The 23,275-nt window shown below is 32.6% G+C and overlaps 1 protein-coding gene across 1 annotated transcript in view; it reads left to right on the top strand.

Annotated features, from left to right (window-relative positions):
- LOC134699022 (fibrocystin-L-like) overlaps window positions 1-23,275 on the top strand; it is an 85,546-nt gene that overhangs the window by 60,090 nt on the left and 2,181 nt on the right. The window contains exons 39-54 of the mRNA XM_063560714.1: window positions 414-984; window positions 1,433-1,598; window positions 2,455-2,694; window positions 5,547-5,822; window positions 6,318-6,572; window positions 6,946-7,101; window positions 8,452-8,685; window positions 9,750-10,457; window positions 10,932-11,094; window positions 12,897-13,126; window positions 14,108-14,368; window positions 14,925-15,476; window positions 16,179-16,483; window positions 17,530-17,898; window positions 19,517-19,907; window positions 21,770-21,951. Of these exons, the coding sequence (XP_063416784.1) occupies window positions 414-984; window positions 1,433-1,598; window positions 2,455-2,694; window positions 5,547-5,822; window positions 6,318-6,572; window positions 6,946-7,101; window positions 8,452-8,685; window positions 9,750-10,457; window positions 10,932-11,094; window positions 12,897-13,126; window positions 14,108-14,368; window positions 14,925-15,476; window positions 16,179-16,483; window positions 17,530-17,898; window positions 19,517-19,907; window positions 21,770-21,951 (5,059 nt within the window). The remainder of the gene's footprint in view (window positions 1-413; window positions 985-1,432; window positions 1,599-2,454; window positions 2,695-5,546; window positions 5,823-6,317; window positions 6,573-6,945; window positions 7,102-8,451; window positions 8,686-9,749; window positions 10,458-10,931; window positions 11,095-12,896; window positions 13,127-14,107; window positions 14,369-14,924; window positions 15,477-16,178; window positions 16,484-17,529; window positions 17,899-19,516; window positions 19,908-21,769; window positions 21,952-23,275) is intronic.

Genomic DNA, 23,275 nt, shown 5'->3' with positions numbered 1-23,275 from the left:
ATATATAATTTAATTTTGGATGTAACACGTCTCCTGATTGGCTTACGTTATTTTGATATGAGCCCATAGACATAATTCAGTCATGTGACTGTGATGTCATCAATGTTTTTTCATGGTTTTCTACGGTTTAAATGGAATTTAGAATTAAATATTAAGAAATGACTGTAATATTTTTTCTGTCTATACGAAATAGCATAAAAAATGTGGTGCATACTGTTAAATAACCTGCTATGGGCATTATTTAGTGTGTACCAATTTTTTAATGTTATTTCTTCATAGACAGAAAAAATATTACAGTCATTGCTTAAATATTAACAACTATAATAAAAAAAAAAATAGATGGGTGACAGTTATTACTAGAAACTTTACATTTTTTTGGAATATTTTTCATTATGATAAATTGTTTTTCACAGGTTGTTAGTGGATGGAGTAGAGTTTCACGAATGCACCCAGTCAAACTGTGCAGCCTTTAAATATGCATCCATAACAGGTAAAAGTAGTACTTATAGTGGAGGTTGTATGGCTCAAACTAAAAGTCTGGTATTCAATAATGTTGGCCCTAACCATAGAGGTATATTTGACTGGGAATTCCATGGACGTATAAAGGATTTAGATGGATCCTTGATTGATGATGTTTCAAAAGCAGATTGGACTATTGCCACAACAACAGGACTATTACCAGACACTTGTGTGGCCTTCCCAGGATTTTCACAACCTGGAAAAAGCCCAGCCAGTATATGTCCTCCAGATGTCAAATTCCACAGATTTTCTTTCAATAATATAAAACCTGAATCATTAGACTTTAAAGATTTTGAGATAGAAAGTAGCAATGGTAAATCTGTTGGCCCATGGGCAAGGAAAAGGATGACACATCCAAAAGGCTGGATGGTTTATCTGGTCAGCCAGACAACGTACACACTTACATGGAAAGATGCAGATCAAACAACAAACATTAGTTTTACTGGTGTTCTAGATTCAATGACGGTATGACTAATGTTTTTTACATGTTTAGTAAAAAGTTCGGTAAATAGCTAAAAAGAACTAATTGCACAAAGGAAATTATTCTGTTGAGAAATTTTATCATGTTGTCATGAATGCTCCTGGTTTATGCTTTTGTATCATAAAGAGGAATCTTTTTTTAGAAAATTAAGAGAACTGATTAAGACCAATGAGACTACTTGAATTTTCCAACAAAATTAAAGGACGAAGATAATAACAACAACAGGCCACTATCCTATAATCAGCAGGTCACTGTAGGGTTTTCAAAAATGGTCAAGTTTTAATTTAAAAGAAAAGAAAATTTTTGCATGCAGAGTTTCCTCAAAAAGTGTCTTCTCAATCATTTCCAATGATAGAAACAAAAATAATTTAACCCTTTCCTATTTATTTAAAGATCTATGAAAATAATACCAACTATATGTTCTTTTCTTAGGATGGGGACTGGGTCATCTTTAAAATGAATGTAGCACAGAAACCTGATTGTGTGGAAACTGATGGAATCTGTGTCAATGAAACAGATGCTGCATTACTAGATGGCAGCACTCATTTCCATGGAGATTGGATTTATTCTCCAAACGATATGACAGTCACTTATTTAGGTCTGTATATACTGAATGATAATAAGTTTAATAGGTGAAAATTGTTTACTCTTTTACAGTACATTACATGATAGATAAAAATAAATCTGTTATTCAATTCTAGAATTGGCCCAAATCAGTCATGTCAACTGTCTACAATGGCCATCCTCCAAAAACCTGTTGAACTAATTATCCCAAACTTTTCAATCAATTTAATATATAACTGAACACATTCTTGATTTTTACATTTGAAAATATTTTTTTTAATTGATAGGTCTCAGTAGGAGCTTAACACTATATTTATCTTCAATTCTTATCCGTACTGTTTTTATATCAGAAATACATTTCTTTAAAACTTCAGTAATTATTTTACGCAAATGATTTAAAATCAGCTTTGTATGACTACAAAATTGCTCATGTTAAAAGAATATCTTAGTTCAGAGATTTCCAGGAGACAGATTTGTAAAAGCAAATTTGCTTGTTTCTGAATCCAAAATATTATTTTAGTTGTATTACATAGTTTTTTGAGGATTTAATCTGAATAAATATCATTTCAGGTGGTACCTTACACCTTCACGAATATTAATTTGGCTCATTTAATTTTCATAAAATTATGACAAAATGTTTACTTTGACCCTTTGACAAAAATATAAAAATTTCAAAATATTTAAACCAACCACTTTATCAGAAAAAATTTCATTGGTTATTAAACATTTTGACAAACACTAATTTTGATCATTGAGAAGCTTAAATTTCCTTTACAATGCAACCTGATTAAAATGTTTAGCTGATTTTTACAGAGTTATCTCCCTGTAGTGTTAGGTACCACCCTAACTAAGAGATTTCTAAAAAATAATGCAAATTAGTATTTTTGTAGTTTCCCTGACAAAACGAGGTGCTGCAAGACGAAAGAGAGCTACAAATGATCTGTACCAACAAATTAATCTGAAATTCCAGTTATTTAAGTGTGCCTATGCAGATTGCAAGGTACCATTAGATCCGTATGATATAGCTCCTGTAGATGTCAGATCAGCTGATGCTGTATTCTGGTCAGCTAATACATCATGGCCGAATGAAACACTTCCTGTAGACGGAGCTTGTCTCACAATTCCTGAAGGTAAGAGTACGAGGAAATCTCCTTAATGATACACAACCAAATGATTTATTGTTGTCTGGTAAAGTTGTGGTAAACCAGTGTGTGCCTTGCACTTATAGAATATATAAAGAGACATGCAAAGAGTGGTCAAAACTATTGGAATTAATAACAGTAACCTGTTATTAATTTGTTTTTGGGAAGTTTGCAATAGCTTGCTATAGCAATACTTTCCTTAGGCGTCGGCCTCAACTTCCGGTGAGACAGACTATCGCAAATCACATTTGCTCCGAACTAATGTAGTACTAGTGTTCGAATACTATTCTAGTAAGATGCTTTTGAAATTTGAGTTTCTATTCTTTTGAAAAGATTATAGCTTGAATAAAAAAGGAATGAATGTTCACCGACAATTCAGATGAATTTTACTTCATTTAAAAAATGAGTATCACAAACACTGCTTCTCGGATCTGTCATGCGCTGAAGAGAAAATCAAAAGAAATCTACGCGAGACAGCATTTCTTTTATAAATATTTCATGAATGAACATTTTCCTGCGCTTTTATTTACTATGTACGAAGTGATATTGGTTTGATTGATTAATACACAGGTGACAGGGAATATTTAATACCAGATAATCGTATGGCTTTAATTATGTTTCACGCCAAGGATGAGTATAGGCTTTGATATGAAAGTACATTGTTTTTGTCAAAACATTGATTGCCGGATTGGAATGTTTTGATGCAAAAAAAACAACATTGGAAATCTTATAATTCCGTTATTTAAAAACTAGCTGTTTAACATTCCAATTTGGATATCAGGATCTTCACTCGTTCAGCATGCTTAATTGGATCAGGCAAAAATACATTGACTCAACGACAATTTATATCCATATATTATCAACAATGAAATTGCAATACCATTGCAAGATATACTTATAAAAAGCCAGTCTAAAACAAGATTTACCCATCAACAAACAGACAACTTCATTGTAACAAAAACGACTTTCTTAGTGCTTAACAATGCAGTGGTGGATCAAGAACTTTTTATCCTCACAATTTGATTCTGGGGCAGTATGGACAATGTGTCATCCTAACACATAGGCAATGATTACTAGTTTATCAGATGAAGACTAAAAACCAAAAATCTCAAATGTTATGGTCTCAATACTAAATTTCACAGCTGCAATTAAAATGTGTTACAGGGTTGTAAGCACCTCTATGAATTTAGTATATAAACTTTTTATTCCTGCTATTGTTATGCCCAAACAATATTAAGTTTTACCCTTGTTTTTCTACAGGTATGTACGTCCCTTACTTGTACGTGCGTTAGTAGATCCCAAAATTGGTTTCTGTTATGATCTTACTTTAATTTACCTGAACCAAATTGTATGAAACTCATACGCAATGCTATTACCACAAAACACAGGTCTAGTTTGAATTTTGTTGATGTCACTTTTACCATTCTCCTTTACAATTTTTTGGAAAAGTTGTTGGAATTTTTAGTTTCAGTTCTTTAACTTTAGTATGTCTTAAGGAAATGTTGTGAAACTTAAACTCAATGCTCAGGACCTCAAAACACGGATCAAAATTGAATTTGGTGGCATCAGCTATACTGTTTTAGGGTTATGCCCCTTTACAAATGTAAAAATTGCTGATTTTTTTCCTTTCCTTTATTTTACTTTAGTTTGCTCTACCAAATGTTATGAAACTTATACACAATACTTTTAACCATAAAACCAAGATCAAGTTTGAATTTTGGTGGAGTCATTTATTATACTGCTCTAGGGTTATGCTCTGTTACAAATGGAAAAATGGCTGATTTTTTTGTTTCTATTCTTTAACTTAAGTTTGCCTCAACTTAATGTGTAGGAATGTATAATCAATGCTTTTTATTCCAAAACTTGGATCAAGTTCAAATTTTGGTAGCTTAATTCACTTTTGCAGTTCTTGAGTTGCGACCCTTTATTAAGTTAAATGCTAGCATGGACACATTCCCTATTTATTGATCAAAGCCTTTAATATAAATTCACTTTCATAAACAGTTGCACTAATTTAAGTTAACTGTCATTATTTAAAAACAAAAAAGATGTGGTATTTTTGGCAAATGAACCAATGCTATCCAAAAGAGTTCAAAGGAGTAATATATATTAACAACTATAGGCCACCATGCATATGGTCATCAACAATGGGAAAACTCATACCATATAGTAAGCCATAAAAAGGCCCTGATATGAAACATGTGGAATAATTCAAACAAGAAAACTAAACGGGTTAATCAGTAACAAAACAATTTACTAAAAACAAATATAAAGGACCTAAATCAATAAAAAAAAAAAAAAAATCACAGGTCCTTCACATGGCGTGGGCACAGAAAGAAATTAACAGCACTCTCTGTGTATTTGATTTTTTTAGATCTACAGTTAAAGGTAGCAATAGAAGATATCAAAATTTTATATGACAAACATATGAAAAAAGTGATTTTTGAAAATTGCTGAGGAGACAATGGTTTAATAAAAGACATCAAAGCTGTGATATTTGAATTAATACACGTCCATAATCTATTTGAAATAATACACATCTTCAGTTGTAAACTTCCCTGAGATGCTATCTAGCACTTTGATTAATTTTCCAATTTTTTGTTCCAGAGTTAAGGGACTTGGACCATTTGAAATAAACAAATTTTTCACATTATGGCTCAGTTACTCCAGTATTCCTGGATTAAATTCCTCCAAACCTTACAATATCGTAAGGATTGATAATAAAAAAAAATGTGGTAGAATTTTAAGTTATACTTTTTTGAAAATAATAGTAATTTTGTATCTTTATATACAATGTAGACATAGGTTGAGTAATATTAACTATCAATATTATTATTTAGGTGTATGGATGGTAGCTGACACTACAATCCCTCCCTTGTGTGAACTGATTCTATATGGAACATTGGAACTAGAGGCTGACGATGGACAGGGAGGAAAGCGTAGTTTTGAAATCAAGACACCACGTATAGTTATCATGGGCAAAGGTCGACTGATTGCAGGATTCAACATCAATCAACCATTCTTAGGAAATCTACATATTATTCTTCAGGGAAGCCATAGCTCTCCTAATTATATCCTTGAACCTGATGGCAGAGACATCGGAAAGAAGGTCATAGGTTAGTCGTCATACGTTGTGTATATCTGAAGGACAAATTTGGTTTGATTTTTTTAACAGGAAAATTTACTCTAATTGTTTAATTATACCAACTGTTTAAGTGAAGCTCATAGTTTGTTGGAATACATGGGGTTTTAATCTGATATTTTCATATGCCAAAATTTATACATATATTCATGTTAAGGTACTTGTTGATTCGAGTGTTAAGATACATAATGTGAGTTTCACTGTTCAATATATTTAAAAAGAAGATGTGGTTTGATTGTCAATAAGACAACTCTACACAAGTGACCAAATAATACAGACATTGACAACTATAGATCACTATATGTATGCTTTCCTTTAAGAATAAAAGTTAAAATATGACAAATTTAAATTGATTTGTAAAAAAATTATTGTAATTGAATTGAGAGTGGTTGATGGTATGTGAAAACAGATGACAAATTATAATTTTAATAAGTCATAAACTAATCTACTTACTCTGATTATTTTACAGGTGTTTTTGGTGGTCTTGATTTGAATGGTAAACTAATAACAACATCCTGGACAACATTAGCAGAGATGGCAAACATTGGTGACCAGAGTATAAATATAACTGGGGATGTCGGCTGGGTAGCTGGAAATGAAATTGTTATAGCACCAACAGGATACAGTGCCTGGGAAACAGAAACGTTCAAAATTAATGCAGTATCTGTTTTCAATGGAAATACAATTCTCACGCTTAATGATACCGTCAAGTATAAACATTTAGGTGAGGTTTTTTTTGGTGTATGTTTATATTCACTATGTTTGAGGTTTATTATGTGATGTTAATTTGAAACTATGAATGCATTTAGAAGTATACTTTTACTTTATTATTTTATCCTTCAAATAGATTGTGCGACCTCCATTGCATGGTTGATAAATGAGAGGAAATGTGTTAATGAAGGTTTGAAATAATAAGATTTGTTATGTTTCCATATCCTTCAGTAAAAATATCATGATCGAAACAATTTTAAAAATTGTCTTTTATCTAATGTTATTTCATTTGTTAAAGCTTTGGTCAAAAATCATCCTAGCATGTCAATCTTTTTCATATTGAAAAATAGAAAAATTGATTTAGTAAATTAATCTTTTTTTTTTAGCTCATGAGGAGACAATAAATGGTAAAACTCTATCAGTGAGAGCTGAGGTTGGATTGTTTAGTCGGAATATTAAAGTAGAAGGGGAAGATTACAGTGATCTTTACCCAGAATCCTTTGGTGGTTACATCCTTGTTAGTGCTTCATCTATTGGAACAGGTCAGTATATTATATACCTTTGATGCCAGGTTAAAAATTCAAGAATGCAGAATTTTAATTTTTGAAACTTTATAGTTCCTTTGAAACATTTATAGTTCCATTGATAAAAAGAATTTTCAGTTTCCTGAGTTGAAGTACAATCCATACCTGTCAACTCACCCGTTTTTTGCGGGTGACACCCGTTATTTTCACCTCTCACCCGGGAGTTTTTCTTTACCCGGTGGGTCCCGGGAATTTCCAACATTACCCTTTTCACCTGGATTTCTGACCAGAATTGTTTCCGGTATTTAGAAGTAATACGACCTTCGGTTTTATCGGTCTTTTTCAATGTAACCAAAAGTCAAAATGTAGGACTTGTTTACCTGAGCTACGTAACGATATTTTCAACAAGCTACAAGATGAGTTCAGTGACTATCAGTTGACTCCATTAGATGAACTTCCACTTTGCACTTCCCCTGAAACTGACATTGGTACATTTTGGGGAGAAATGTCCAAGTTGCATGACATTTTTCTTAACAAGCCAAGATTTTTTGTTTTGTCAAAACTTGCTAAAACATTACTGGTTTTGCCAAACAGCAATGCAGACAGTGAGAGGGCATTTTCTTTAGTAAAGAAAATAGCTACAGAGTTTAGGGCTGATCTTAATAAGGATACACTGTGTGCTCTTCTTTCTGGTAAAATGAATACACATTTGCATTGCTATGAACTGAAACCAAGTGCAGTTCTTTTAAAGAATGCCAAGTCTGCTACTATGGAATATAACAATAGTCTGAAATAAACTTGTATACATGTTCTAACTGTTTTATATACATATTGACTATATAAATTATATGTAAACATATTTTTGTTCTTCAATTGAGCCCGCAAAATGTCATACGCGTTATGACCTGAGATTTTTTTTCTCAATGCAGGTCATGACCTGACTTTTTATTTTCAGAGGTTGACAGGTATAACAATCAATTATATTATGAAGGGTTTTCCCTTTTATCACTCTAAAATGGATTATTTCGATTTCCAGATAAGTGCTGTACTTCTAAATAAAATCTTTTTAACATTCACAAATTTGCATGATCCATAAAGAGAGGATTATTTGATAAAACATTCAAGATTTATGTCCCTTTATGATTGAGAAATTGTCCTCATATTGTATTATGGAGAATACTTTATAAGCATTTGAGTCTAATCCATTTTGCTTAGATTTAGCAAATAAAATATGTAATATTGAAGCTTTTTGGCTTTCTTCATAATAGTTATGCCTCTTGTGATAAAAAATAATTAATAATCCTGCTACTTGTTTAAGAGATAATAATTTGCCAAAATTTTGTTATAATGATATTAACTATGTTTTAGGCCATGCTAGAATATCAAATGTTGAGTTCTACCACATGGGACAAGAAGGCTATACTGAAGATTACGATCCACGATATGCCATTGCCTACGTTGACCACGGTCCCGTCAGTAATAATAAACCATCCTATGTGAAGTCCAATGCCTTCCATCATGGTTTCTCACCTGCGATAGGAGTATACAACACACAGAGTCTACCTGTGGAAGATAATGTAATCCATTTTACTATAAAATATGGTGAGTAACTACAGTATACTGTAACGTTGCAACATATAATCTGTATAGTTTTTCAGTCACACCAACCATAATACAGATTGATTTTTGTGCCCCATTTATTGGCATTATGTTTTGTTGTCTGTGCATCCATTAATTCGTTCGTTTGTTTGTCCTGCTTCAGGTTTAAGTTTATGGTCAAGGTAGTTTTTATACACAATGAATGTTGATATATCCAATAAAAGTTATATGTCTAGTGTCATGTTCCCTATGATATGATCCTTTTAATTTTAATGCCAAATAAGAGTTTTGACCCTAATTTCATGTTCCACTGAACATAGAAAATGATAGTGCTAGTGGTGCATCTGTGTACTATGGACACATTCTTGTTTTGGTTACAGCAACTGTTAACCATGAAGTTTTGGTCACATCAATTTAAGACTTTTTTAAGTATCAGACAAATTATAATATTGACTCAGATTTCCAAGTTTTCTGAACATGGACATAGGATAGTGCAAGGGGGACAAATTGGGGTCCTATTGATTTATATTTTTGATTTTTATTGTTATGGTTGGTTTTGATAAATTTTACCCAGTTATTTACAGGCTCATACATGTATATCAAATTTGATGGAAACATTTTATAGTAAATTCATAATGATATATTTTCCTATATTTAGTGAAAACTTGCATATGAAAAAAAAATTAAATGTTACTGCATGAATATAATAACACACCCCTTGTGATGAATTTTAGGACAATAGTGTATGTACAAGGTGTTTATGTTACTTTGTTATACTATTATGAGTCTTAATATTATCTGACAATGACAGTTACCTCATTGATCAATGACATTTCGGGACTGAAAGTGTTTGAAGTACAAGAACCTCTAAGCCTTACAATAAAAAATCAAGGGTTAAAAAATCTATATGTGTATGCAATATGGGTTTGAATTAACTATTAAATGATATTAAGCAACAACAGCTTGAATAAGCATAACAAGCAGAGAAAAAAGGATAAACATTAAAGATACACAAAGTCATTGATAATTTGTAAAGGTTTGTAAGGTGTATATTTTTATCTTTGCAGCAATAAAGTCTAATTCTATGAACACACAGCTTAGAAGAAATTTGTTAGTCCTGAATGTGTGGGAGGGTACTTATCTAAACAGACACGAAATCAGTAACTACGATCACGATGGGTCCATGTCATTGATGGAGGCATCAAATGTAGTACTAGAAAACAATGCCGTGTCCGGTGGTGAGAGGTCTTGTTACCACGTTCCTCCCCAGTCATGTGACTCAACCACAGGTTTATACTCTGGAAACATTGCAAGAACATGTCTCCTTGGTGTTATGGTACTTCCAACTGATTCTGTGCCAGGAACTTGTGCCAAATTCACTGGATTTGCTATGTCTAAGTGTGCATACTTTGGAATATATTATAACAATAGACCAAGTCTTGTAGTTGATGATGTTTGTATTTCTGACAGTGCCGTAGGTATATTCCCTATGATCATTGGACCATCTGCTACTTCACACCAGTATGATGATAAAGCGGCCCTTATTTCTAATTCCTTGATTGTTGGTAAATCATCAGCCTATGATTGCTCCACTGATGTTCTTGACTTAAGTGACGCCAATATACAAATAGCTGTCCAAAGCAGACCTACAGAGCTCAATAGAAGAATTGGTGTTGTCTTTACAAGTTTTACAAGTGGATCCAATAAATGTCCAGAGAAACCATGTTTCAACATTATGGCCTACCAAGCAATCAAAGGATTAACCCGAATTGAAGGTTAGTATATAGTACAGAGACAAAGCCATTTTCAACACAAGTTGGTTTAGTTTTCAAAACTTTCTTCTTTTTGAAATGACTTTCATTTTATTTTCAGTACTTTTGTCTATTATTGTTGAGTCTATTTCATACAAAATTTTTATTGAAAACAAGTTGTCACTTCGAAACTTAATGCTGGAGAAAATTTGACCAATCCCAATTTTTATCTGAATGGATTTTGTTAAATAACTATAATTTTCTGTGAAACCCCAGGTATATAAGATTATAAATTATTAAAGATAATCCATGGGTTTTCAGACAAGAGGGCTTTTCTGAATTGTAATCTCATCAAGTGCAACAGTCCTAAGTTGAGATGATGAGATGTGAAAAGGAAACATCTCAGAATTTCACAAATATATACTGTTTATCTTTATTATGACTCTGACGTTGTTTCTTGCAATAATTTCTGTATCAATATAAGAAAATATTTTTCAGGTGTAACATTTTCTGGATTCAATAATGAGTGTTCAACCAACGGTGCTGCCATAGCAACCAACACCAATAACGATGATGGCCAACATCCAGTAGAGGTACAAGGATTGACATTTGATAATGTTGACATGGCTCATCGTGCCTTTTATCATCGTCCTAGACTTTCGTAAGTTAATTTGAATATTTAGGAAGATGAGCTGTTTTCACTTTCCATGATCCCTAGTTTTGTCACGGAATAGAAGTTCCTTCATAATATAAGTTCCAAATGGAAAAACTATTCTGGAATATTATTTCCACAGGAATAAATATTACAGTAGATGTTCCTAACGGAATAAATAGTATAGAATATTTGTTCCAACAGGTACAGGTATTATGACATTGTTTATAATAAAGTTTCCACTGGAACTTCTGTTAGGTTGAACAAATATACGTTGACAGTTTGAGTTGAATATGCATATAACATGTACAAGTTGTTGTAAAGGAAAGATTATGTTCTGAAACAAAGATCAAAAAGACTATTAAATGTTATTATAATCTTCACATAGTATTGTTTAGTTAAAATGCACAAGGTTAATAATCACATTGAACTTTTCTGGCCCTTATTGAAGGGAATCATTTTATATTTGACTGTAGTTTCAAAGTGTTGAGTTATATCATTAATCAATCTTTATTTCTACTGTTTAGCTACCTCATAATTTCTGATAGTTTGAAATCACAACATAAATTGTACATAGAAAATTCCAGAACAGGTATTGATCTTCTTCACCTGAACTCTAATTCATAAGGTTAAAGAAGCTTCATGTACTTTACGACAAAATGTCTTTCCTTTGTATTGAACAGTTTCTCAAAAATTGTTAAGGTGGTAATCAACAACTTGACCAAAATTAAATTGTCTTGTTTTTTTAATTTATCTTAAAATTTTTGACAAAATATATACTTTGACCATTTGAAAAAAGAAAAAAAAATATCAAAATTCTTGAACCACTTACTTTCTCAGAATAAAATGGTTGGGATATTAGCAGTTTGACAAACACAAACTTTGATCATTGAGAAGCTTAATAATTCATTAACAATACAACGAGATTAAAACATTTAGCTATTTTACAGAGTTATCTCCCTGTTAGGGTCCACCTTAAATGAAGGAAACCCTCAATAACTTTGTTTGTAACGAAATCTATGGTTAGACCTTGACATTTTTAATAGGTTGAAAAAGCCTTAGTATTGGAATGCAACTGTTCACTCCCCTCCCCCTAACCCCCCATCCCAATTTTTTTTTTACATGTATGACAATATTTAACAAATTTTATGAGATTGCCTACATGACTAGGAATTCTCTCATACACTGTGGGTCCAGTTCATGACCAAGATTATAGGAGTCAGAAATGATAGGAAATATTACCCTAGCAGGTTTCATTCTTATAGCCTTTTGCTGGTGTTTTATTATAAACCACCTGTTGAGCAATTCAATTTCCTGGAATTCCTTTGTGAAGTAAAACCATGTTTTTAAGTATTCAATGAATATAATTTTTCCATGGGTTTGTATGCAGACTTTTGCATGTCAACAAAATCAAATATCCACTATAATAAAAAAGATTATTCTCAATCCTCAATAATTCACAGTATCACATGAAGGAATTTGTCAATTCTAATGCTGAGTTCACACGTAATTCAAATTAGTTTGATTGGCATTTGAAACGTTTAACGTACTAACGTCAATTCTAATTTGAATTGGAATGCGCGTCAAATTTGCTTTACTGTCCTAACGATGTTAACTTTTAATTTGGATCAACAAAAACATATTTCTAATGCAAATTAGTTAATTCGAATTAAAAAAGAAGAGTGTGTGAACGCAATTAGCGAATTTGATTCACATTCGATTGGACGTGTGAAAGAGGCAATAGAAACCACAAGATAGTTTACCAGAGTGAGAAAAGATAGGTTTTACAATATATACTCCTTTTTTTACAGAACAATTAATGGTGCTGACTGTGTAGACATGGACTGTGATGGGTTAAAGAAGGCTTTAATCAAAGATAAAGACAACAGTCTACTAGGTGCTGTAGGAGCTGTGGTTCCTCAGTCTGAATTCATGTGGAGTGATGACGTTCAAAATCAACGTGGTCTTGGAGATTACAGACTTCCAAAATCTATGTTGACTACTGTCAGTGGAATCAGGATTGATGCTGCAGAATATAAAGGTATGTTATGTCTATTCTCTTTATAAAGTTTTGGTGTAATAACTGTCTGCTGGACTGGTATATACTGATAAAAAGGAGTATGGTTAATATAAAAAAGAAGATGTGGTATGATTGCTAATGAAACAACTATCCACTATTAAGGTGGTCTTGTTCTGTGACCTTCATAGAAGACATTTTAACAGTAGCTACTTGCAAATAGTTTTCAGTTTATGGCACTTAAGTAAGGTTAAATCAAATGTTAATTCACCTGACTCCAAAGGTCTAATCGGCTGAATGAAAGGTCAAGTCAATCGAAAGAAAGGTCTCGTCACCTGAATCAAAAGTCAAGTCATTGAATCAAAGGTTAAATCACCTGAATCCAAGGTTAAATCACCTAAATCAAAGGTCAATACACCTGAATCCAAAGGTTAAATCACCTAAATCAAAGGTCAATACATCTGAATCCAAGGTTAAATCACCTAAATCAAAGGTCAATACACCTGAATCCAAGGTTAAATCACCTAAATCAAAGGTCAATACACCTAAATCCAAAGGTTAAGACACCTAAATGAAAGGTCAAGTCACCTTAATCCCTGAATCAAAGGTTAAGTCACCTAAATGAAATGTCAAGTCACCTGAATCAAAAGTTGTGTGATCTGAATCAAATGTCAAGTCATCTGAATCAAAGTTCAAGTTACCTAAATCAGTGGCTAAGACATCTGAATTAAAGGTTAAGAAAAACATATCTAAGGCTTAGACACCTTGATCTAAGGTTAAATTTTCTGTATCAAAAAATAAGTTACTTGAATCCAAAGATTTTTAGACACTGAATCAAAGGTTAAAAGTCACATGAAATCAGATTATTTCTAATATTGTATAGTTCTTGATATGAGTTGCAATTACAAAAAAGTGTTGTTACCTACAGTATATGCATGTATGTCAATTGAGTGAGATTAATATTTGTTAATAGCATGTTAACCAATAATGATTTGTTTTAACTAGGTGTTATAAGAAACCAGTCCTGTACATACCATACTGAATGGCAAGCTTATGAATGCATTGGAATGAATTATGAAATGTTAGTCATAGAAAGCATGGATGAGGATACAGAAACAAGGAGGATTTCACCAGTGGGTATCATGTCCTATGATCAGAATGGGTATGGATATGTGGACCTTATTAATGGACCCCAAGATCATGGATGGTGTAGTGGTTACACATGTAGAAAACGTTTATCCACATTCCAGGCATTAGTCATAACAGGTAATTACAAGTTTTAAAGAAAATAAGAATGAAATTCTGTATACACTTCAGCACTTGAATGTATTAATGATAGAAAAAATTGAAGTGAGTTAACCGACATGTTAATTATAGAGCTATATAAAATTCTATTTGTATCGCTCCTTATTAAAAAAAAAAAATATTGTGAAGACTGGGCACACTGCACTGGGGTCTTTGCTCATTTACTTTGGTACATATAGGAATATTTTTTACTAATTTGAAAAATAAACTTTATTTTATACTTACACCAACTAATTTAAAAGAATTAGACAGGAACAATGATCAATTGAAGTACTCCATATCCCAAAAGGTTTATTGCATGATTGAAATTGTAAAAATAGGCCTCAGTTTGTTCAAGTGTATAACAGTTAGTCCAAATGACTTACATGTTTCTCAATTAAATTTATATAGGTATGTCAGGTTTGATAAAGGACCAATATATTACAGAATTTGATGACTTTCCTGGCCAATAACTTTAATTTTTTAAAAGTGAAGTACTTTTTTGGCTAGCTAATTAAGATTATTGTTTTATTTTCAGAAAAATCTTACGTCATACATTTCACTGGAACCACTCCACAAGGCATGAGGTATTTCTTACTTAATACAGATGACACACAAGCCATAGTCCTGGGAGTATGGTACTCCAAACCTTTCAGACTGGATGTATATTATAAAGATGTACATGTTATGCCACAAAATGGTGAATATAAATCCATCGGCGGTCAAGACGTCTACAACCTCAAACCAGAAAATTTTATAAATGAGTACGTTCCTCTCCCAGAGGATCCTGCAGGCACCAATTGGTATGATAGGGACGAAGGAATGTTATACTTTGTTGTCCGTGGACCATCAGAGATTGAAATAAAGACAGTTCAGGCAGTTATTATCAGCTTCAAATATCCGCCAGCCACAGTTGATGTTTTCTATGGAGCACAAGTTGTACAATATATTGCGGATTTCTTTGATATTGACCCAGAGAAGGTGCGTTTGGTTAACATTATCAGTGCTAATTCTGGAGGCGGAAGGAGACGTAAAAGAGCTGCTGATTCCGATGTATTAGTTATTGAAATTGGAGATGAACCCTCTTATAGTAAGCATTCATTATTCTGTGATATTTTTTTTTAATTCAAATTTTAATTTTACAACATAGATATGATAGAGGAAGTTTATCAGATGATAGAGGAGTATATACTAAATTTAGTCCTGGTATCTATGATGAGTTTATTTATATATTTTCAGAAATGAGAAGGAAAGAAATTGATATTCTGCAAATTCTGAATTTATGCCATTAGCATTTTGATTGATTACCTTTACTAATTAAATTTATTGAAAAATTATAACTGATAGTTTAAATTTGAAAGTCATATGAAACTTCAAATTTTTTTTATAATTTAAAACAATTAACTAGCTGCCATATTTTAACATCATAATAGTCCAGGAGAATATTTTTTTAACGATTATATGATTTGGATGAGCAAAAAATTATAAAATTGTGCGCAGAAGACTAAGTTTATGATATATATACATTCATTGGTTCAAGAATTGGATAAACATTATTTTTCACCAGTCACTCGTTTCAAATGACTTTAAATACAAAATACTATAATTTTAACCAGCTCTTCAAATAATAGTTAACCCTTATTCATGAAATTGGTTCAGATAAAGACTTATCTCTAAAAGGAGTTCCTGTGTTAACAAATATTCTTTAACCTGTATCCTATTAACAGAACATATACTTAATATTTGTACAAGTGGGAAAAATATTCCAGACTATTTTTTTATTTTTTTTTAGATTATAATGGAACTGTTCCAAACCCGTTGACATGGGAACAACTACAGCAGGTTTTGTCTATGTTTGTGGATCAAGGTCAGCTGGGTAATTTTAGCGCCATTCTGAATGGTAAAGTTATTGGTGTGTCAGTAGTTCCACCACAGTCCCGTAATGATTCTACGTGGGCCACAATTAATGATGGGACTCTTCAAGGATACAGGATCCTTGTGGTAGTAGATAGATTAGCCATTCATCAGAATATAGTACCTACCTATGAAGGATTACCATTCACTAAACAGCCTAAGATCAAAGTCTTAGATACATATGTAAGTATATGTCTATACAAATAGAAACGAATCAGTTTTCAATTCCCCCATTGTTATGATTCAGTTACTGTTGTTATAAAAAGAATTGCAGGAAATATTGTGTTTGGTTTGCCTCCTTATTGGGTTTGTGATTATGTGATTACCTTGCTGTTTTTATGCCCCACCTACAATAGTAGAGGGGCATTATATTTTCTGGTCTGTCTGTCCGTCCGTCCGTCCGTCTGTCCCGCTCCAGCCGTCCAGGTTAAAGTTTTTGGTCAAGGTAGTTTTTGATGAAGTTGAAGTCCAATCGACTTCAAACTTAGTACACATGTTCCCTATGATATGATCTTTCTAATTTTAATGCCAAATAAGAGTTTTTACCCCAATTTCACGGTCCACTAAACATGGAAAATGATAGTGCAAGTGGGGCATTCGTGTACTGAGGACACATTCTTGTTATAGTGATTATTTGATTTGTTTTACTAGACCAAATATTTCATGGTTATTGAATATTTGATAATCTAGGAGTGTATTTTTTATGCCCCACCTATGATAGTAGAGGGGCATTATGTTTTCTGGTCTGTGCGTCCGTTCGTTCGTCCGTCCATCCATCCGTCTGTTACACTTCAGGTTAAAGTTTTTGGTCAAGGTAGTTTTTGATGAAGTTGAAGTCCAATCAACTTGAAACTTAATATACATGTTCCCTTTGATAAGATCATTCTAATTTTAAAGCCAAATTAGAGAATTTATTCCAATTTCACAGTCCAGTAAACATAGAAAATGATTGTGTGAGTGGGGCATCTGTGTACTGTGGACACATTCTTGTTATTTTCTTGTTTATTTGGATACCCCATGAGGGGTCTCTTTGGTTGTATCAGGAGGGTTTCATTTGGCATTGAGAGGCACAACTTTAAGATCAGACATATATTTAGGGGAACTGGGTACATGTCATGTGATTACATATTGGTATAATGTGATCATGCATCTAAAGAATTCTTTATGTTAGATATTATTTTATTCCAATTCACTTAAATAAAACAAAAATTCAATATTCTCATTTACAGGGAAACAGAATATCAGAACTTGGTACAGAAGAGTACCCCTGGTTTGTCACGGCAACCTTAAGGGGAGGTAACCCCTCTGGTGAATTGATGGGAAACACAACAGTACAGTTTGTTGATGGCTGGGCTAACTTTACCAATCTAGGAATCAACTGGTTTGGTTCTGATTACATCGTAGACTTTAACATATCATCGCCACAAGAAGGAGAGAATTACACTGTATCATCTGATCCCATTACTATACCAGCTCGACAAATACATGCTGTTATCCTTGATGGAAGCATACAAGTAGTAGAACAAAGCTCTATGTCTGTAACCATAGAACTGAGGGATTCTATATCAGGGATGGTTGTAGAGGATATAGCATGGAGGGTATGTGTTATTATGTATACAGAAGTGGTAAAATATCTGAGGTATTGTTATACAACATAAGCTAAATGTTACCAGCCAAGAATTAATAATCTGATTATTGTCAATAACTGGTTTGAAATAGTGATTCATTTAAAAAAGCAGATGTGGTATGATTGTCAATGAGACAACTCTCCACAAGAGACAAAATAACCCAGAAATTAACAGCTATACTTCACAGTACTGCTTTCAACAATGAGCAAACCATATGATATAGTTTTTGCTCTTTGTTGAAGGCCAAACAGTAGCAAATAATTGCTTACTTCAATATCATATTAACTCTAAGACTTATGAATACATGTCTCATTGGCAATCATACCACATCTACTTTTTAGCTCACCTGGCACAAAGGGCCAAGTGAGCTTTTCTCATCACTTGGCGTCCGTCGTCGTCCTGCGTCCGGCGTTAACTTTTACAAAAATCTTCTCCTCTGAAACTACTAGGCCAAATTTAACCAAACTTGGCCACAATCATCATTGGCTAACCAAGATGGCCGCCATGGCTATAAATAGAACATAGGGGTAAAATGCAGTTTTTGGCTTATAACTCAAAAACCAAAGCATTTAGAGCAAATCTGACAAAGGGTAATATTGTTAATCAGGTTGAGATCTATCTGCCCTGAAATTTTCAGATGAATCTGACATTCCGTTGTTAGGTTGCTGCCCCTGAATTGGTAATTTTAAGGAAATTCTGTTGTTTTTGGTTATTATCTTGAATATTATTTTAGATAGAGATAAACTGTAAACAGCAATAATGTTCAACAAAGTAAGATCTACAAATAAGTCACAATGACCAAAATGGTCAGTTGACCACTTTAGGAGTTATTGCCCTTTATAGTCAATTTTTAACCATTTTTTCGTAAATCTTAGTAATCTTTTAGAAAAATCTTCTCCTCTGAAACTGCTGGGCCAAATTATTTGAAACTTGGCCACAATCATCATTGGGGTATCTAGTTTAAAAAATTGTGTCCAGTGACCCAGCACACCAACCAAGATGGCTACCATGTCTAAAAACACAACATAGGGGTAAAATGCAGTTTTTGGCTTATAACTCAAAAACCAAAGCATTTAGAGCAAATCTGACAGGGTGTAAAATTGTTTATCAGGTGAAGATCTATCTGCCCTGAAATTTTCAGATGAATTGGACAACCTGTTTTTGGGTTGCTGCCCCTGAATTGGTAATTTTAAGGAAATTTTGCTGATTTTGGTTATTATATTGAATATTATTATAGATATAGGTAAACTGTAAACAGCAATAATGTTCAGCAAAGTAAGATCTACAAATAAGTCAACATGACTGAAATGGTCAATTGACCCCTGTAGGAGTTATTGACCTTTGTAGTCAATTTTCAATCTGCTTCCTTTGTTTATTATTCACATAGACCAAGGTGAGCGACACAGGCTCTTTAGAGCCTCTAGTTTATTATAATTAATTCAAGTATATAATATGGTAATTTCAAATTTGATAGTAGTACGGACCACCATACATAAACTCATTAGTTAAAATTATGTGAATTCATGTATGAATCCCCATAAAAAAAATGAATTTATTTATGTATAGCCATGTCTTACTTTTTTTACAGAACCATGTATGGAATGTAGAAGCCACGTTAAGTAAACCTGAATTATACAAGGGTACATTATCTGGATCAAGACAGATTGGATTTGAGACATCTAACTCTAGAGCCTCATTTTCTTCTATACAAGTATCATCATATGGGATGTATATTGTCAAATATCATGTAGCATCTGTTCCTGCAGACTACGACTTCTATGTAGAACATTTGGTTACAGCTAGAGGACAGCACCATGTAACCATGCCAATGGATCAAACAGTGGAACTAAAATTGAAGTTTAGTGAGAATTATCAAACTGTTATAGGAGGTGAAGGGAATTACGCTGCAGCCTACTTAGGAAGCTGGTTTGCTCATGAAAACCAAAACATTGAAGTTCTCAAATCAACAGTTTCTTCTGGTAGGTGTTTTATTTCTATCAGGGAGAAGATAGAGGCCAGATTGGACACCACAATGAACAACAACACAGGGGATAGGGACTTTTTTATCTGTAAAACTGACAAAATTTGTTCTAGTCACATTTTAGATGTTTGCCATTAATGTTGAATAATATAAATTAAATCCAAATTTCACAAATATAGACAATTTTTGCATACTAATTCTAAATCTACTGTTGTAAAATCTTTAGATATTTGCTTATGTTTTACAAAATGTTCCCTTAAACAAACCTCGAAAGAAATTGAAATATAAAAGTAGAAAATCAATATCTCACAATAAAGTAAATTAAGAATACTTTCAACCAAAATATTACATAATGCTTTTACATAATATGAGTTTTTTTATCTTTCCTATTCATAGCAGGGAATGACTTTGTTTTATATCAAACCATATTAAATGTTTATACAAAAAAAACATTAATTGAGGATTTAGTGTCATTTTAAATCAAAGTACAAGCTAGCTTTCAATATAGAAAAATTAGACAAAAATATTGTAGATATATTTGTAGCTATTAGAACCAAATAAACTGGAATATCTCTGTTCAACAAATTAACAATTCAGTGCCATAACTTTTTATCAATGATTGTCAATCTAGACTACCATTCCAATGCAACATTGTTTGTAATTGTATCATTTTAATTTGATAATGCACCAATTTTTTTAGCTTCAACTAGTGATTTGATGGTCGCAAATACCTGTGTACTGGCAACACTTTAGCAGATTTAGAGCCAGTAAACTTAATTTGCAACCATCAAATCACAAATTGATGCAGTCGGACCTTAACATTCAAAACATTTATCTTCTAAGTACAGGACATTAAGCAACCAACAATCAGTCTAAGTACAAGACACTTGGTCTTTTCTTGGAATCTAGAAAGTATTTTTAAAACACTTTTTTGCTTTTGAACCAATTTCAATAATATACTGACCGACTTTAGAAACGCAACACTAGATTATTTTTGTGTTAATTTTCAATAAATGTGTCCCCGTCAAAAGCGATGACTGCATGTTACAAACGCCAAAATAACTGTCAGAAAGGTCAACAAATTCTGTCTGACATGTTTTGGGTTCTGTTTTACGCCTTCTGGTTTGCATTTGTTCAACCCATTAATTGGTTTTGGCAATTATGCGGTTGGAACTTAGTGGCTTTTAAGGTTTTCCTCCAGTCGATTCTTTGGCAATTCGGTTGATGGGAAACATGTATGGCATGCATCTGTACTCAATGGCACTCGGCAATTTGATTAGCAGTTGACGTTGCAGCCGTAAACATGCCTGGCAAATGACGTTGCGTAATCAAATTTTGTTGACGTTTCATTTTCTCTAAACGTTTATCTGTTCATTGATGGTCAGCAACACATCTTGTCTACTTGTATCGTTGTCGGAAAGACAGTAAGACGAGTTTCTGAAGTCATACAGTATGGTTGCAGCATGTTTATGTTTTAACGTTTGCAGTATTCTTAAGGGGTAATTCAGTTTTTTGTTTCTCAGTCTTGGCAAAATGGAGATGCAACATTTTTAAACTGGTTTAAGTGAGGCAAAGGATTGAAAGAACTGTTTCACAAAGCAAAACAACTGAAACAATCTTTCATGGGTCCAAAATTTCGCTTTAAGAAATTCGTGCGACTTCAAAAATTCGGTATGTTCAATAACCACAGGTAAGTCAGATTTTGATTTTTTGTACGGAGAAAGAAGTATGATAAGCATGCAAAGTAGTTGTAAGAAAATCAAACAAGATTTGGTAAAAAAAATCAACAAAATGAGTGTTGCGTTTCTAAAGCCGTTCAGTATATATGGATATACATTTTACTCATGTCTTTATTCACAGGAAGTATAATTTGGATCTTGACAATAAATGGTACAACTACCAGCATCAACAACACCTTGTACTCTACATGTAATGTTATTGGCAATGGAGTAACAGGGCTGTCTTACAATGGTTACAATATGACAATGGCCAAGTTTTTGACCCATGATGGCAAAACATTCACTGAAGACCAATGTTATGAGGTTTGTGAGACCTGAAATGTTTTTGACAGAATTCTTGAATCTATATAGTGTTGTTCATGTACCAGACACAAGTTGGTTCCTTTTTCCTTTTTCCTTTTTCGATATTCAAATTTTAAAAAATATTATACAAGTCCAAACTAAAAAAAAATTTTCAATGTTCATTTCCTTTTTCGGTTTCTATTTCCTTATTCGGTTTCTATTTCCTTATTGGATTTTCATTTCCTTATTCTATTTCCATTTCCTTATTCAATTTCCATTTCCTTATTCGGTTTCTTTTTCCTTTTTCAATGTTCATTTCCTTTTTCGGTTTCTATTTCCTTATTGGGTTTCTATTTCCTGATTGGGTTTCTATTTCCTTATTGGGTTTCTATTTCCTTATTGGATTTTCGTTTCCTTATTCGATTTCCATTTCCTTATTCGATTTCCATTTCCTAATTCAGTTTCTTTTTCCTTTTTCAATATTCATTTCCTTTTTTGGGGTTCTATTTCCTTATTCGGTTTCTATTTCCTTATTCAGTTTCCATTTCCTTATTGGATTTTCATTTCCTTATTGGATTTTCATTTCCTTATTCGGCTACTTTTTCCTTATTCGGTTTCTATTTCCTTATTCAGTTTCAATTTCCTTATTGGATTTTCATTTCCTTATTGGATTTTCATATATATTCAAGCCCACATGAATTATTTCGATTCTAATAGGACAAATACTGTAATTCTTTTGGATCGAATGGCTCTAGGTGGAAGCAAATATTTGCCGTTCCCATAAATAAACACACTTTTAAAATGGCGTAAAAGAACGGAGCGAACGAATAAGTGACATGCTAAAACTATTTACAATAATGTATTTAGATAGTTTTGGATGAATTTAAATGATAATTTACTTTTATGTTTTATTTGTATAAAAAATTGGCTTATACAACATTTTAGCATTTTGTTTACGTTTTCAATGTTGTGATGATTTTCGGTTTCACAAGCGTGTATTTTCCCGTAAAATGCTTATATTCTGACGTCATCGTATTATGACGTCGGGTATCTCATTTATAAACAAACATATATCGTGGGAGTGCAATCGGAACAGCCTAATCAATATATTCATATTTTACCACGGGTGTGTTCTCAAAGCGTTTGAAGGACGTCATGTTAGAATAAGGAAATAGAAACCGAATAAGGAAATGGAAATCGAATAAGGAAATGGAAATCAATAAGGAAATGAAAATCCAATTAAGAAATAGAAACCGAATAAGGAAATAGAAACTGAAAAAGGAAATAAACATTGAAAAAGGAAAAAGAAACCGAATAAGGAAATGAAAATCGAATAAGGAAATGG

This window comes from Mytilus trossulus, unplaced genomic scaffold (genome assembly GCF_036588685.1).
Source record: "Mytilus trossulus isolate FHL-02 unplaced genomic scaffold, PNRI_Mtr1.1.1.hap1 h1tg000024l__unscaffolded, whole genome shotgun sequence".
Taxonomy (NCBI): Eukaryota; Metazoa; Mollusca; class Bivalvia; order Mytilida; family Mytilidae; genus Mytilus; species Mytilus trossulus.
Note: the sequence above shows the minus strand (reverse complement) of the source record. Positions and strands in the feature narration are given on the sequence as shown.